General features: G+C 34.5%; 2 protein-coding genes and 1 pseudogene across 2 annotated transcripts; 1 reads left to right on the top strand and 2 right to left on the bottom strand.

The window, feature by feature from the left end:
* Positions 1-530: 530 nt before the first annotated feature.
* Positions 531-1,639, bottom strand: LOC121211113 (protein Ycf2-like; annotated as a pseudogene).
* Positions 744-2,805, bottom strand: LOC121212549 (protein Ycf2-like). The gene has a single exon (XM_041085545.1). It carries the CDS (start codon positions 2,749-2,751, stop codon positions 1,795-1,797), a length of 957 nt encoding a protein of 318 aa, XP_040941479.1. The 5' UTR covers positions 2,752-2,805; the 3' UTR covers positions 744-1,794.
* A 5,167-nt stretch (positions 2,806-7,972) lies between these two features.
* On the top strand, positions 7,973-10,619 carry LOC107951138 (14-3-3-like protein B). Its single transcript, XM_016886073.2, has 4 exons — positions 7,973-8,773; positions 8,949-9,071; positions 9,813-9,929; positions 10,419-10,619. Exons 1-4 carry the CDS (start codon positions 8,276-8,278, stop codon positions 10,437-10,439), a joined length of 759 nt encoding a protein of 252 aa, XP_016741562.1. The 5' UTR covers positions 7,973-8,275; the 3' UTR covers positions 10,440-10,619.
* The last annotated feature ends 2,722 nt before the right edge of the window (positions 10,620-13,341 follow it).

The raw sequence follows: 13,341 nt of genomic DNA, 5'->3' as shown, positions 1-13,341 counted from the left end.
CCTATCCGAAAGAGAATCCAGTACTTCTCGGTCGTGCATATCTGAATAGGGTGAACCGCCCCATGGATATCTTTGCTTCGGAATAAAACAATTAGAATAGAATTAGGCTCGGTCAACTGGAATGTGTATTATCCATATATTATCCATATAGGGGATCCTCCAGTTGAGAAGATCCATCGACCTGAGACGAAGAGAAAGGTCTATCTATTTTATTTAGTTATTCAGTTAAACCAATGATTCGTTATTGGAGCAGATAGCAACAACCATTTCATCCGACATGCATATTTTTATTTTCCAATGGATTTACATCTTTCATTAATGGAAATTTTTTGATGTAGTGAGTAATAGCTCTGGTTGTTCGCTGTTCAAGAATTCTTGTTTAGGCAGTTCATACCATCTATACATACTGTTTTGATCTAAGATTTCAATTCTTCCATGTTTCAGCAGTAGCATATTGTTTCATGGAGTTAAGGTCCAAAATATTGAAGAAACAGGTGTTTCCACAACTCTACCACCCAGACAATTCTGTTCCACTTAATCCCTATTTCATGACCACATATCTTTCCGGCTAAGTAATGGGAAACCTTTCTCCTCTTACATGAATCCAATTTTCATTTCATCCGGGAAAAGCCATCTATTTCTCAACAATGTCTTTGTCATTTGATCCAATAGTCTTCCGTTAGATAGGAACATATTTGATAAATACTGATAACTCTCGGATGGAGTATTAGAACGGAAAAATCCATTAGATAATGAACTATTGGTTCTAAGCCATCTCTGGCGATGAATCAATAATTCGAAGTGCTTTTCTTGCGTATTCTTGATAAACCAGCGTTTATATATAGATGTAGGAGGATCTGTTTGGGAAGTAAGAAGCCCCTTTGACATCTCTTCATCTGCAAAGAATTCTCAGTGTGAAAACACAGAGACAAAGGGCTGATCTTTGAATAGGAAAAAGAGTGGATCTGCAGGATCCCAAATGAATTGGCTTATTCGAAAAAAGCCTTGTTCTTTGGAAGATCTATCTCATGCCTGGTACTGCATGGTTCCACTCTGCAAGAACACCGAATCATTCTCTTGAAGCTCATCATTTTCATCATAAATAATCTGCTTGCCCCGAAATGACCCGGCCCAATAGGGAAATCCCAATTCATTTGGCCTTTCGATACAATCAAATAGAAAGCCCCACGGGCGCCATATCCTAGGAGCCCAAACTATGTGATTGAATAAATCCTCCTCTATCTGTTGCGGGTCGAGTACTCCTTCTCCTTCCCCTTCTTCAAACTCTGATTCGTATTTTTCATAGAGATTTCTCTGATCAACGATAGAACAAGATCCATTTTGCATCATATATAAGGGATTCCCCGACTCGGACCGAAGAAGCAATGTCACTCGATCATTATCAAACTGACCGCAATCTTTTTCTGTCCGTGAGGATCCCACCAGAGCGCCTTCTACTTCTAATAGGCCATGAACTAGATCAGAATCATTCTCAATGAACCCATAAGAAGTGATCCCATTTTTTTCATCGGGCCCGGGTAGAGATCAAAGGTCTTGAGCGACCGATCCGGCAAAACAACTCAAAAGATAAAGAAGTATTGTTAATTTCTTCATGCTCGTTCCAAGCTCGAAGTACCATTTGTACAAATAAGAATCCCCTTCGTTACATGATTTCTTCTTCATATAGATAGATATAGGATCTAAGGGGCAATTACTTAGAAGTACATTTTGTACAACAGCCCTTCCTATCTGATAGAAAAGGATCCCATGATCCTGAACCGATCTTACCTGGGATCACAAATCCCAAGTTTGTCTATGAAGAGCAGATCTAATTGTATTAGTGTCTATAATTGATTTCTTCTGTGTAATACTAATCGATAGGGCCTCATTGGTAAGTGCTACAAGATCTCGTGCATTGGAACCCACGGTTATGGACCCGAATCCATTAGTATGGAACATTTTCTTTTCCAAGTGAAATCCCCTAATATATGAAAGAGTGAAAAAGTGCTTTCGTTGTTGTGGAATAAGAAGCCTTCGTATCTTAATACATGTATTTAATTTATTCAGGGCTATTAGAGTGGGATCCACTTTTTGGGGAATATGAGTCGAAGCAATAACAAGAATATTTCTAGTGGAACATCTTTCACAATCCTTGGAGAGATAGTTCACTAATAGACCCAGGGATAAGTAATTCGCCTCATTCACATCCAGATCATGAATGTTTGGAATCCATATTATGCAAGGAGACATTGCTTTTGCTAGTTCAAATTGAAGGGTGATATAAAATCGGTCTATTTCCGACATCATATCCATAGTTAACGCATTCATCATAGTTAGAAGCTCCAGCTCCGTATCAAGGTCACGATCAATAGCGTCACTATCATCAATAGCGTCACTAGCATCAATATCGTCACTAGCATCAATATCATCACTATCATCAATATTGATATCATCAATAAGAAAACCTTTAAGCTTGTTATCCAGGAACTTGTTCAGAAATATTGTAATGAAAGGAACATAGGAGTTTGTCGCTAGGTATTTGAACAAATAGGATCGTCCGGTTCCTATAGAACCTATCACTAAAATACCCTTAGAGGGAGATAGGGCTAAGCGGAGCGAAAAGGGTTTTCCACGAGACGGGAAATGAAAACTATTAGCCCCACACGAAGTTTGTGAATAAGTGATTGTCTGATAATGAGCAAGGAATATCTGCCTTTCTGCTAAACAGGATGTATTGAACTCATAATTCATTAGATACTTTTTATGAATGTCAACTAAGTATCGTAAGTAAATTGGTCCCGGTTGTTCAACCATTTGATAACCAGAGTCATTCTTTTATAAATGATCACTATGAGTCAGACTCAATAGAATTTGATCAATCCTTTTTTCTGTCGTTAAGGTGGAGAACTGAACCAAGAATTCTCTTTCTTTATCATCAATCGAATCACTGTTCGCGACCCAGGATTCTATTTTCTCATCAATCCAATCACCGCTCACGTTTTTTCTTTTTCTTATCAATGAATAGATCTCTTTACTTGTATGACTTAGATGTCTCGTATTTCTCAAAAAAATGATTCGATTGATGGGATTTGGTATGATACTTATGAGATCGATGATATCGATGAGATTGATATTCAAATATTTCTTCTTAGAACGTATTGATTTGACCCTATAAGCGGGACCACCACCCCATAGCATGTTGCCGCCATAACTCAAATAAATGGTAGAAATAGGTAGATCTTGTTACGAGGATTTCAAAAACGTAAAAATCATTAAAAATAGGGCACAACATATTTACAATCAAGCTTGGAAGCTTGAAAAACCCTATCTATGTCTTCTTCATGCAATTTTTGGCCATGGGGTTGAAGATGGATAAAAATTGGCTTTTAATTTTGTTTTTAATTCCTTTTAATTACTAAATGACCAAAATGCCCCTAACTTAAAAGTATTCTATTTCACCCATTTCATATCCATTTTTGTCCAACAAATTAACCAATGGTATAATTACTAATTAAGAACCTCCAATTTAAAATTTCATAACAATTGGACAACTCTAGCATGTAGAACTCAACTTTTGAACTTTTTACGGTTTAGTCCTTGTGACTAAATTGAGTGCCCAAACGTCAAAATTTCCGGACGAAATTTTTACAAAACAATTCCATAGAATTGTAGACCATAAAAATATAATAAAATGAATTTTCTTATGTCAGATTTGTGGTCTCGAAACCACTGTTTTGATTAGGCCCAAAATCAAGATGTTACAACACGTTCGTGTAACTAGCCCGTGTGCCCTTCGAAATGGCCTCACATGCCCGTGTGCCAGGCCGTGTGCGAGGCTTTGCCAAACCTGCAGGGTATATTAACTTATGCCACACAGCCAAGTCACACGCCCGTGTGCTGGGCCGTGTGGAGCATACTAACTTGATTTCTAATTAAACACCAGGGGACACACAGCGTGTCACCTGACCGTGTGTCACACACGACTGAGACACGCCCGTGCCTCTACTACTCGTGTGAACAAAAATAGGCTATTTTCTAAGCCATCTTTTTCACCCAATTTTCATTCACCTACATCAACCAAATTTGCACATAACCACAACTTCAAATGGCATTTAAATTCATCCAAACCAAGTTCAATCCATACAATATCAATACCAACAACTACAAGGCACGCAAGTACCACAATATGATATTCAATTTCATACCAAATTCACATTCTCAAATCACATAAATGTTCACATTCAATTATGCACTATTTTACTTAAAGCCACAAGCATATCAACTTCAAATTTCAACCATTTGACATCCATAAATACCAACTCACAACAAGCATATAAATGTCAATATTACACCACATATTAAAAAGTCTTTCTCACATATATACATACATCATCAGACATACCAAAATAAGCCAAGTCACATGGCGATATACATAACAAACCATTTATCATTTACAAGCCAACTCAATGGTTAAAGCCATTACTAACATATACCAAAATGACCACAATTCCTATACATGCCATATAATCAAATTCATAAGTTCAAAAGTGAAAACTTGATAGTGTGATGAGATCTCCGACGACACCCAATCCGAGCTAGCTTCGATAAAAACTATAAAACATGGAAAAGTAAACATAGTAAGCTATAAAGCTTAGTAATCTCGTATAGTTAATAAGTAAAGCTCACCATTTATTCACAAATCAAGTAGTATGAACATAACATACTACAAAATCATTAATTCATAAGGTCTACATATATTCAATCATATAAGTAATCATGAACTCACAACTTTCATAGGTTCAATGCTCATATAGTTTTCGTACATACCTGCTGATATGTATCTATTTCTCACTATTTCGTATCTTCGATATACCTATTGAACCATTTGGAATACTATCGGATACTTTGGAATCTCGCACCCTAAGTGCCAATACATAGCCGAAGCTATCTCAATCTCATATAATGCTCACTCTCGAGCTATCAACGGGTCTGCTCACACAAGCTGACAGTCATGATGTAGCTACATGGTGCTGCTCACACAAGCTAATGAGAATCCGCAACATATGCTCAATAACTTAGCCACCGGTAAGACGTACAGACCAACACCCAAATCACATAACCCCTAATGACATGTCATTTGTATCCTAATCTATTACTAAGATTCAAACGGGATTTTTCATTGCCGAATCTTCGTCAAACATTTCCGTACAATTATATTCATCAATAATTCAAATATAAAACATTTAAAACACAATTACAATAATGCTTATTAGCATACGAACTTACCTCAATCGCAAAAACGATGAAATGAATTGACTAATCCAATATTTTATTTTCCCCCAATTTGGATCCTAACTTCGCTTTTCTTGATCTAAATGTAATGAAAATTAACTTATTCAATTATCAATTTATTCAACTTAGCCCAAAAAGCATATTATGGCAACTTTACTCTTGTGCCCTTAAAAATACAAATTCATGTAATTAGGTCCCTACCTACGCTAGCTGAATTTCCCTTATTACCATAGTAGCCCATATTTTTTATTATTTCACACATTTTCCACATAATTTATCACATTTTTCAATTTAATCCCTAATTGGAAATTTTTCCAAAAAATCACTTTACAAATATTGTTTATCTAACAACAACCATACATTTTCTATCATCAAACTTTAAAATACATGTACATTAATCAATGGAAAAACCCTAAATCTTTAACATTTTTGCAAATTAGTCCCTGGGCTAGCTAGATTAAGTTGAAATGACTCCAAAAACATAGAAATCATCAAAAACGGATTAAAAATACATACCTAATTGAAGGAGATAAGATTTTCGTAAGTTAAGCACAAAAATGGCTTTCTTCTTTGTGAAATTCGGTTGAAGAAAAAGGATACAAAATGGTGTTTAATGTGGTTTTATTTATTATTAACTTTAATTACCTAATTACTTAATTAACCTTTATTGACTTTTCAAATTACACAAAATGCCAAGCCATTATAATCCACTATCACTATTATGGGTTAATTACCATGTAAGGACCTCCACTTTAAGGCTCTATAGCTATTAGACACATTTAGTTATTAGAACATATCTTTTACATTTTACGCGATTTAATCCTTTTTATCAAATTAAGCACTCAAACGATAAAATTTGTTAACGATATTTTCACACAATCATACTATCATGTTGTAGAGATTAAAATAATAATAAAATAATTATTTTGACATCAGATTTGTGATCTTGAAACCACTGTTCTGATTTGACAAAAAACGGGTTGTTACATATTTATTTTTAGGGTAAATTCTCTAGTTGATCACTCAATTTTTAGGGCACTTTAATTTTGGTCATTTAAAATGAAATCCTTGCAATTTGGTCACCCAACTTTTAGAGCGCTTTCATTTTAGTCACTCAAGCAGTAAACCTCTGATGGTGGTTAATTGTAGACACCACATCATGTTTGCATTTTCATTTTGGTTACTCAACTTTTAAGTTGCTTTCAATTTGGTCACCCAATAAATATCTTTTTTAAATATTGATTCGGGTAAAAAAACTAAGGATTAAAGTTTTAAAAAAGGTAGAAACTAATATAATAAACAAAATTTATCAAATTGTACTTGTTTATCTCATTGCCGAAAGTTCTAATTTTTTTTTTGAAATATAAATTTTTAAATATTAAGATTCAAAATTATAGTAACAAATCAATTTACATTATTAATAAATAAAGAAATTTCAACAAGTTATTAATTTATTTTGATGTTTTAAAATTATTTTACAAAAGTATCAATGAAACTTATTGTCTTTAATAGTTGTTTACGAAACTCAAATTTATTTTAACTATATAATCTTGAATTTTCTATGTTAATCTAGAAGTAAAGAAAAATCCTTACAATTAAATAAATAAATTAATTTTATCTACCATGCCAAGCAATAGTCATAATTTTTCATCACTTATTTACCCAAGCATAGAACAAACAATTAATTTAATTAATTTCAAGGATATTTTTCTTTACTTTTAGCTTAGCATGGAAGAATCCAAATTATACAATCAAAATAAATTTAAGCTTCATAGACAATTATTATATATAAGTTATTTGTTGATTTTGTTAATTTTAAAATTTAAAAGGAGAATAAATTAATTAATTTTAATATTATAATACAAATCGATTGACATTATCAATGGATAAAATTGTTTCAATAGTTTATTCAATTTATTTTGATGTTTTGAAATTTAAATTTTGATATTAAAAAATAGAATTTTCAACAATAGAATAAACAATTACAAATTGACAAATTTTGTGTATTATTTTAGTTTCTACCTCTTTTCACTTTAATCTTTAATTTTTTACCCTAATCAATATTTAAAAAAGATATCTTTTAGGTGACCAAAATAAAAGTGTAAACATAATGTAATGTGTATAATTAACAGTCATTAGAGATTAAATATTTAGATAATTAAAATGAAAGCATCCTAAAAATTAGATGATCAAATTGTAAAAATTTTATTTTAAGTGATTAAAATAAAAATACTCTAAAAATTATGTCACCAACTAAGTAGTTTAGCGTTGTTGTTATACAAAGTGGTCTGCATTAAGATGCAGTTCCAACTTCATCCAGCCCATTGGAAGCGTTTTAAGCCGTATCCATATTTTAGCATAATTCATTCCATAGATAGGAATTTTTGAATAATAAATATTTTTAAAAAGTTGGTGTATTATATTATAGCAGAGGAAAAGTTAGAGCTTTAAAACTTTTATTTTGGTTGGCTGGCCTGCTGCAACACAAGGAAAGCCGCCAAAAGGAATACAATTTAAAAAAACAAAGGCCAGCTGGAGAGAACTATAAACGACGAAGCCTTTGATAGAGTTTGATTTGATACTCGCGTTGAAAACGTTATCAGTCATGCTCAAACGACACCGTTTCGAGCTGGATTAGGTCCCACTTATTACAGGCAAATCTTATCTCCAAAACCGCCCAATTCCATTTTAAATCCTGAATCATTAGTTTTCAAATCCAGATTCCCCAACAAAACCATACTTTTCTTCGCTCAAAAATTCAATAATAAGTCTATCTTAATTAAATAAAATTAAGAAAAACAAAAAACCAACAACCAATTCTATTCTCATTTTTAGTTACCATTATACCCTCCTCAACCTTGCGTTAAAAAAAAAAAAAAACCCCTCTAAATCTTCAGGCCTTCAGCGTCCCTCCCGAAAGCGAAGGCAAAAAAAAAAAAAAACTGAAAAACGTTCTCTCCCTCGAAACCCACCATTACGGCAAATGGCGACGACGGTCACCGGCAACCTGAGCCGCGATCAGTACGTTTACTTAGCGAAGCTATCCGAGCAAGCTGAGCGCTATGAGGAGATGCTTCAGTTCATGCAAAAGCTGGTCCTCGGCTCAACCCCAGCCGCTGAATTAACCGTCGAGGAAAGGAACCTTCTCTCCGTCGCCTACAAAAACGTCATCGGATCTCTACGTGCCGCGTGGAGAATCGTTTCTTCCATCGAGCAGAAAGAAGAAGGTCGAAAGAACGAGGAACATGTTGTGCTGGTTAAGGAGTACAGATCCAAGATTGAATCCGAGTTGTCGGAAGTTTGCGCTAGTATCTTGACTTTATTGGAGTCGAATCTGATCCTCTCTGCTACTGCTAGTGAGTCCAAGGTTTTCTATTTGAAGATGAAAGGAGATTATCATCGCTATTTAGCGGAGTTTAAGGTTGGTGATGAGAGGAAAGCTGCTGCTGAGGATACTATGTTGTCTTACAAGGCTGCTCAGGTAACATTTTAACTCTAGCTCAAGCTTTGACTGAATAGTTGAATTTTACAGTACAATTTTGGATGTTGACTTGGGGGAATATGACTTTACGGTTGGGGCTTCGATTGTGAAACCTCTTTCATATTTTCTTCTTCCAAAGTTGATTCTTTAGATTTTTGTGTTGAACTGAATGAAGGATATTGCACTGGAGGATCTAGCACCGACGCACCCTATCAGATTGGGGCTTGCGCTGAATTTCTCGGTGTTCTACTATGAGATTCTCAATCAGTCAGACAAGGCATGTAGCATGGCTAAACAGGTGCGTTTTCCTGTTATTTTTGTTACCACTTTATCATGTTTTATGCTATAAATCCACCATTTAGTTTAATCTGGAGCCTATTAGATTAAAGTATGAACCAGCATTAGTTAAATAATTTTTTGTTCAGATAATTGCAAAAAGATAGCTCCATTTGTATTTGTTTGATTCTCATCATTCTATTACTTTAAACTCACTTCTCATTTTGAAAATTTTGAACTTGGGAAGAAACTAGTGTTAAATCAGGGTGTTAGCTATAGTACATAATGTTTTTTGATGTAGATCTGCTAAACCAAATCCTTATGAGCAATTAAGTCATATATATTTGGAGGGTGATATTCCATATCCGTGTCTTAATAAGTCAGATACGGGTGTTTTAAGAAAAATGAAGAGTTGAACAACATAGTAAGATGGTAGGTCAGTGAACAAACTTGAAATACTTAAAGAGTTGTAGTTAGATAGGGAACAAATTGGTACAAGATTTCCCAAATTTCAATAGATTTGTGCTGGCCGACGAAGAATTGTTTCTTTCTTCTCGCTATTATCTTGCTTATGTTTATGGGGAGAGAATAAATGGAATGAGGCTAACCTCTGAAATCATTGCAAAATAACTTTCGTAATTTGTTTTAAAACATTCTTTGTGATATTCTTGGGTGTCGATGCATGGTTGCTTGTCATGGTAAGAATAAATCATAAATTAATTTCGGAAATTCATTAAATATGGCTTGTTTTTCTTTAAAAAAGGCATTTGAGGAAGCCATTGCTGAGCTTGACACACTGGGAGAAGAGTCATACAAGGATAGCACTCTCATTATGCAACTGCTAAGGGATAATCTTACTCTCTGGACTTCGGATGTGCAGGTCATTGCCCTCCCTTCCTCTACCCTTCCTCTTCCCCTCTGAAGCAGGAGCTTGTTTTATCTATCATTTTTATTAATGCTGATTACATTATTATGTTGTTTTTTTGTTGTTCCTTTTATTGTAATTGGCCCAGATGATTAGTTCTTTTTAAGGTTTAAATCTAGGGCAAGGAATAAAGTCTTATTTGCAGGAAAGGCTAGTATAAATAAGTTACTAAGCTTTATGATCAACATTATTCTTATTATATTCTTTGAATGAATAGAAAAAAGACCCTAAAGGTTCCCTATACCCCTTCGTTTTTAAAAGTTTCAACTTTCTACTCGTTTTTCAGTCCTAATTCTGCAAATTTACCATTGATTTCCCCCTAGTCCACATTATCCTCACCCATGTTAGCCCCTCTCAAGGGCACACACAAACTCCATGCTAACAGGGATTTTGACACATGCATTAACCCATGCCTAACTCAGTGTGATGTTGATTTTCATGCAGGACCAGTTAGATGAGCCGTAGAAGGTGTGTTATAGCGGTGTTGGTCCTATTCTTCATCTGAAGGAGGTGGGCTTTGAATGTCATTTGATTCTCTGATTACAGTGTGTAATTTAAAAAATGGGAAGCAACCCATGGCAATGATGTTGCTATATTCTGTACTGAACTTGTTTTTGGAATGTGGAAGTGATTTTTATTAGAGTAGCATTTGGGCATTATTTTTTTTTTTGTTTATTTTATCTTCATCGAACAGTTAGTCGTTTCCTGAATCACTTGTCTTCCAATATTTTGGGTTGAATTCTCTGAAGTATCGGGCTAAGTTAGGCAGGTTTGCCTACAGTTTTGTGCTGTCTTCTTTCAAAAAATGAGATGCCAAATCCGCTTCCTTCCACGGTGGATGATAAAGCGGTGTTAGCAGTGGTTTTGGTGTTAGACGATAGAGAATCTCGAATCTCACTGAGAGAAAAGAGGTTTCACTTTCACATCGTATAAAGCTGTAGGTCAAGTTGATGTTCATCTGTCATGATGTCTACAATTTGCATTTAGGAAGACGGCTGATGGCACGAGATGAAACATCATTGATTTGTCGTCGTATGGACAATACTATCTGTTGCCACGTTAACCAAGATATGTATCCCGTCCCATCTCTAAAAAGCTGAAAGAATAACGTCTCATAATTACTCTCATTAGTCTCGTCGCGTTTGATAAATCAGATTTGATTAGGTTTGAATTTGGATAAAAAAATTTACACCAGCAGATTGGTAATCGACTTGAATTTAATTTAAATGATAAAAATGTAAATTTTGTATTAAAATTTAGTATAAAAATATATAAAATAGTAGCTGAAAAATATTTTTTAATAATTTATATTTTTTAATAGTAAAAGGTCTCTTTGAGTAGGCCAAATTGACATGAACGACGTGCTTGAGTATGAAAAATATTTTATAATTGAGCCTCGCCTGACACAAACACTTTTAATCTCAACTGGTACTAAAGAGGCTTTTGAATCAAACATTTAATATTATGAGTGAAAATATTATATTTCAAATATGAAAATATTATTTCGAAGATAATATAATATCATTAACAAGGTAAGATTCAATAATATAAGAATTAATGAATAATAATACAATATAAGGATTAATCTTTATTTTTCCTTAGTAATCTAATTAACATTTTGCATGAAATGTTACTTTTATGCTAATTATACCTTCATTTTCTATTATTTGCTTAAAGATGTTCTCAAATCATATCAAAATAAACATATTTTACTAGAAAACAAAATATGTTTTTATGCTAGTCCTAGATTGCATGAAAGACTTGTTCTTTAGGAAAAAATAATTAAAGTTGCTGAGTCTCATTCACTTCCATAGCTTCTTGTGGATGATTTCATTGAGGTGTTATCCTTTATTGACAAAAGAGGTCTCCTTGTAAATTCTTCGCGTATACAACTTCCAGAGTTGTCTCAACAGCTGTAATCTTATTCACCTCGGTTTCTTGGACCTTGTTTTACTTGGTCAAATATGTGTGTTTGCCCTAACCTTATTCAAGAGCGCATTGATTTGGCTTTTGCTAACCAAATTTTTATACCTTGAATATCTTGTTACTCACCTCCCAAAACCTATTCCGATAATTGCCTGATCCTTCTCAATCTTCACACTTCAAGACATCAATTTGGCAATAAACCTTTTTGGTTCCAATCCATGTGGTTCAGTCATCCCACCTTCTCCCGTCTTGTTTCTAATAGTTTGGATGCAAGGATCAAACCTCTCCATTCACCTTAGAGAGTGGAACAAAATTACCTTTGGCAATATTTTTGCCCACCTCTTAGGAATCCAACATGAGCTTGCTTTGAGTCCGTGTGATTTTCTTATTTACCTCTACAACTTCCTATTTGGATTATAATGAAATTCTTAATCAAGAGAAAATGTACTGGGTGATGAAGTCGAGAGTGGGTTCGATCATTAAGGGAGAAACGAACACTAAGTTTTTCCATTTCACAACTCTCATTTGTAAGAAGAATAATCGCATTTCGAACCTTGTTGACTAGATCGAAAATAGCATTTTTGACCCTTTGCTGAGCTAATTAACCCTCACTTTAAATCCATCTACGCTATCGAGAAGATCAATCATGATTGGCTTGTTTCTACTTGCCCCCTTCTTGGCCTTTTCTTTCACAATAGCATATTTAAGATATCTGCTCCTCAATCACCACTCTTGTGATCAAGAAAGCCCTTTGGTCCTTCAAACCACTTAAAGTTACCATTCATTCCAGGCTTTGTTATTTTATCACGGATATCTTCAGTTTTAGCACCATGCCAAAAGAGATAAATGGCACCCTTATTCCTCTTCCCTAAATGCCTTGGAGTATTCTCTATCAACCAGTTCAGACCAATTAGCCTTTGTAACACCTCATACAAGCTTGTTACCAAAATCCTTTCCTTGCGCCTTTATCCTATCATTGACAGATTGACCTCTCCCCTGCATGCTAGTTTTATTCCTGGTAGATAAGCCTATGATAATGTCGTCATTGTTCAAGAAGCCATCCACTCCATGAGACTTAAAGAAAGGGATACAAGGCTTCATGGCCCTTAAGCTTCACTTGAAGAAAGCCTCTGATCGGTTGGATTGGGATTTCATTAGAAAGACACTTCATTTTCTTCAGCTTTTTGAAGACATGATTTAACCTTATTATGACTTGTATCTCTCCTTCTACCATGTCCATCCTGGTTAGTAAGGAAAACTCAACAGCTTTACACCTTCAAGAGGAATTCAACAAGGCGACCATTTATCTCTCTACATTTTCACCCTATGTATGGAGTATCTTGGCCATCTTGTCAATCATGCTTGCTCTCAAAAGAAATTGTTCCCCCTCAAATGCTGTTTTGTCGGCCCTGACATTTCTTATGTTTTCTTTGCTGATGAT

This window comes from Gossypium hirsutum, chromosome A02 (assembly GCF_007990345.1).
Source record: "Gossypium hirsutum isolate 1008001.06 chromosome A02, Gossypium_hirsutum_v2.1, whole genome shotgun sequence".
NCBI lineage: Eukaryota > Viridiplantae > Streptophyta > Magnoliopsida > Malvales > Malvaceae > Gossypium > Gossypium hirsutum.
The sequence above is the reverse complement of the archived record's forward strand: the minus strand, read 5'-3'. Positions and strand labels throughout refer to the sequence as shown.

Excerpts from the sequence above, each read along its gene's own strand:
- LOC121212549 (XM_041085545.1), bottom strand. The coding sequence starts at position 2,751 with ATGAATTATGAGTTCAATACATCCTGTTTAGCAGAAAGGCAGATATTC.
- LOC107951138 (XM_016886073.2), top strand. The coding sequence starts at position 8,276 with ATGGCGACGACGGTCACCGGCAACCTGAGCCGCGATCAGTACGTTTAC. Across the intron at positions 9,072-9,812 it reads CATGTAGCATGGCTAAACAG|GCATTTGAGGAAGCCATTGC; the intron begins GTGCGTTTTCCT and ends TCTTTAAAAAAG. Across the intron at positions 9,930-10,418 it reads TCTGGACTTCGGATGTGCAG|GACCAGTTAGATGAGCCGTA; the intron begins GTCATTGCCCTC and ends ATTTTCATGCAG.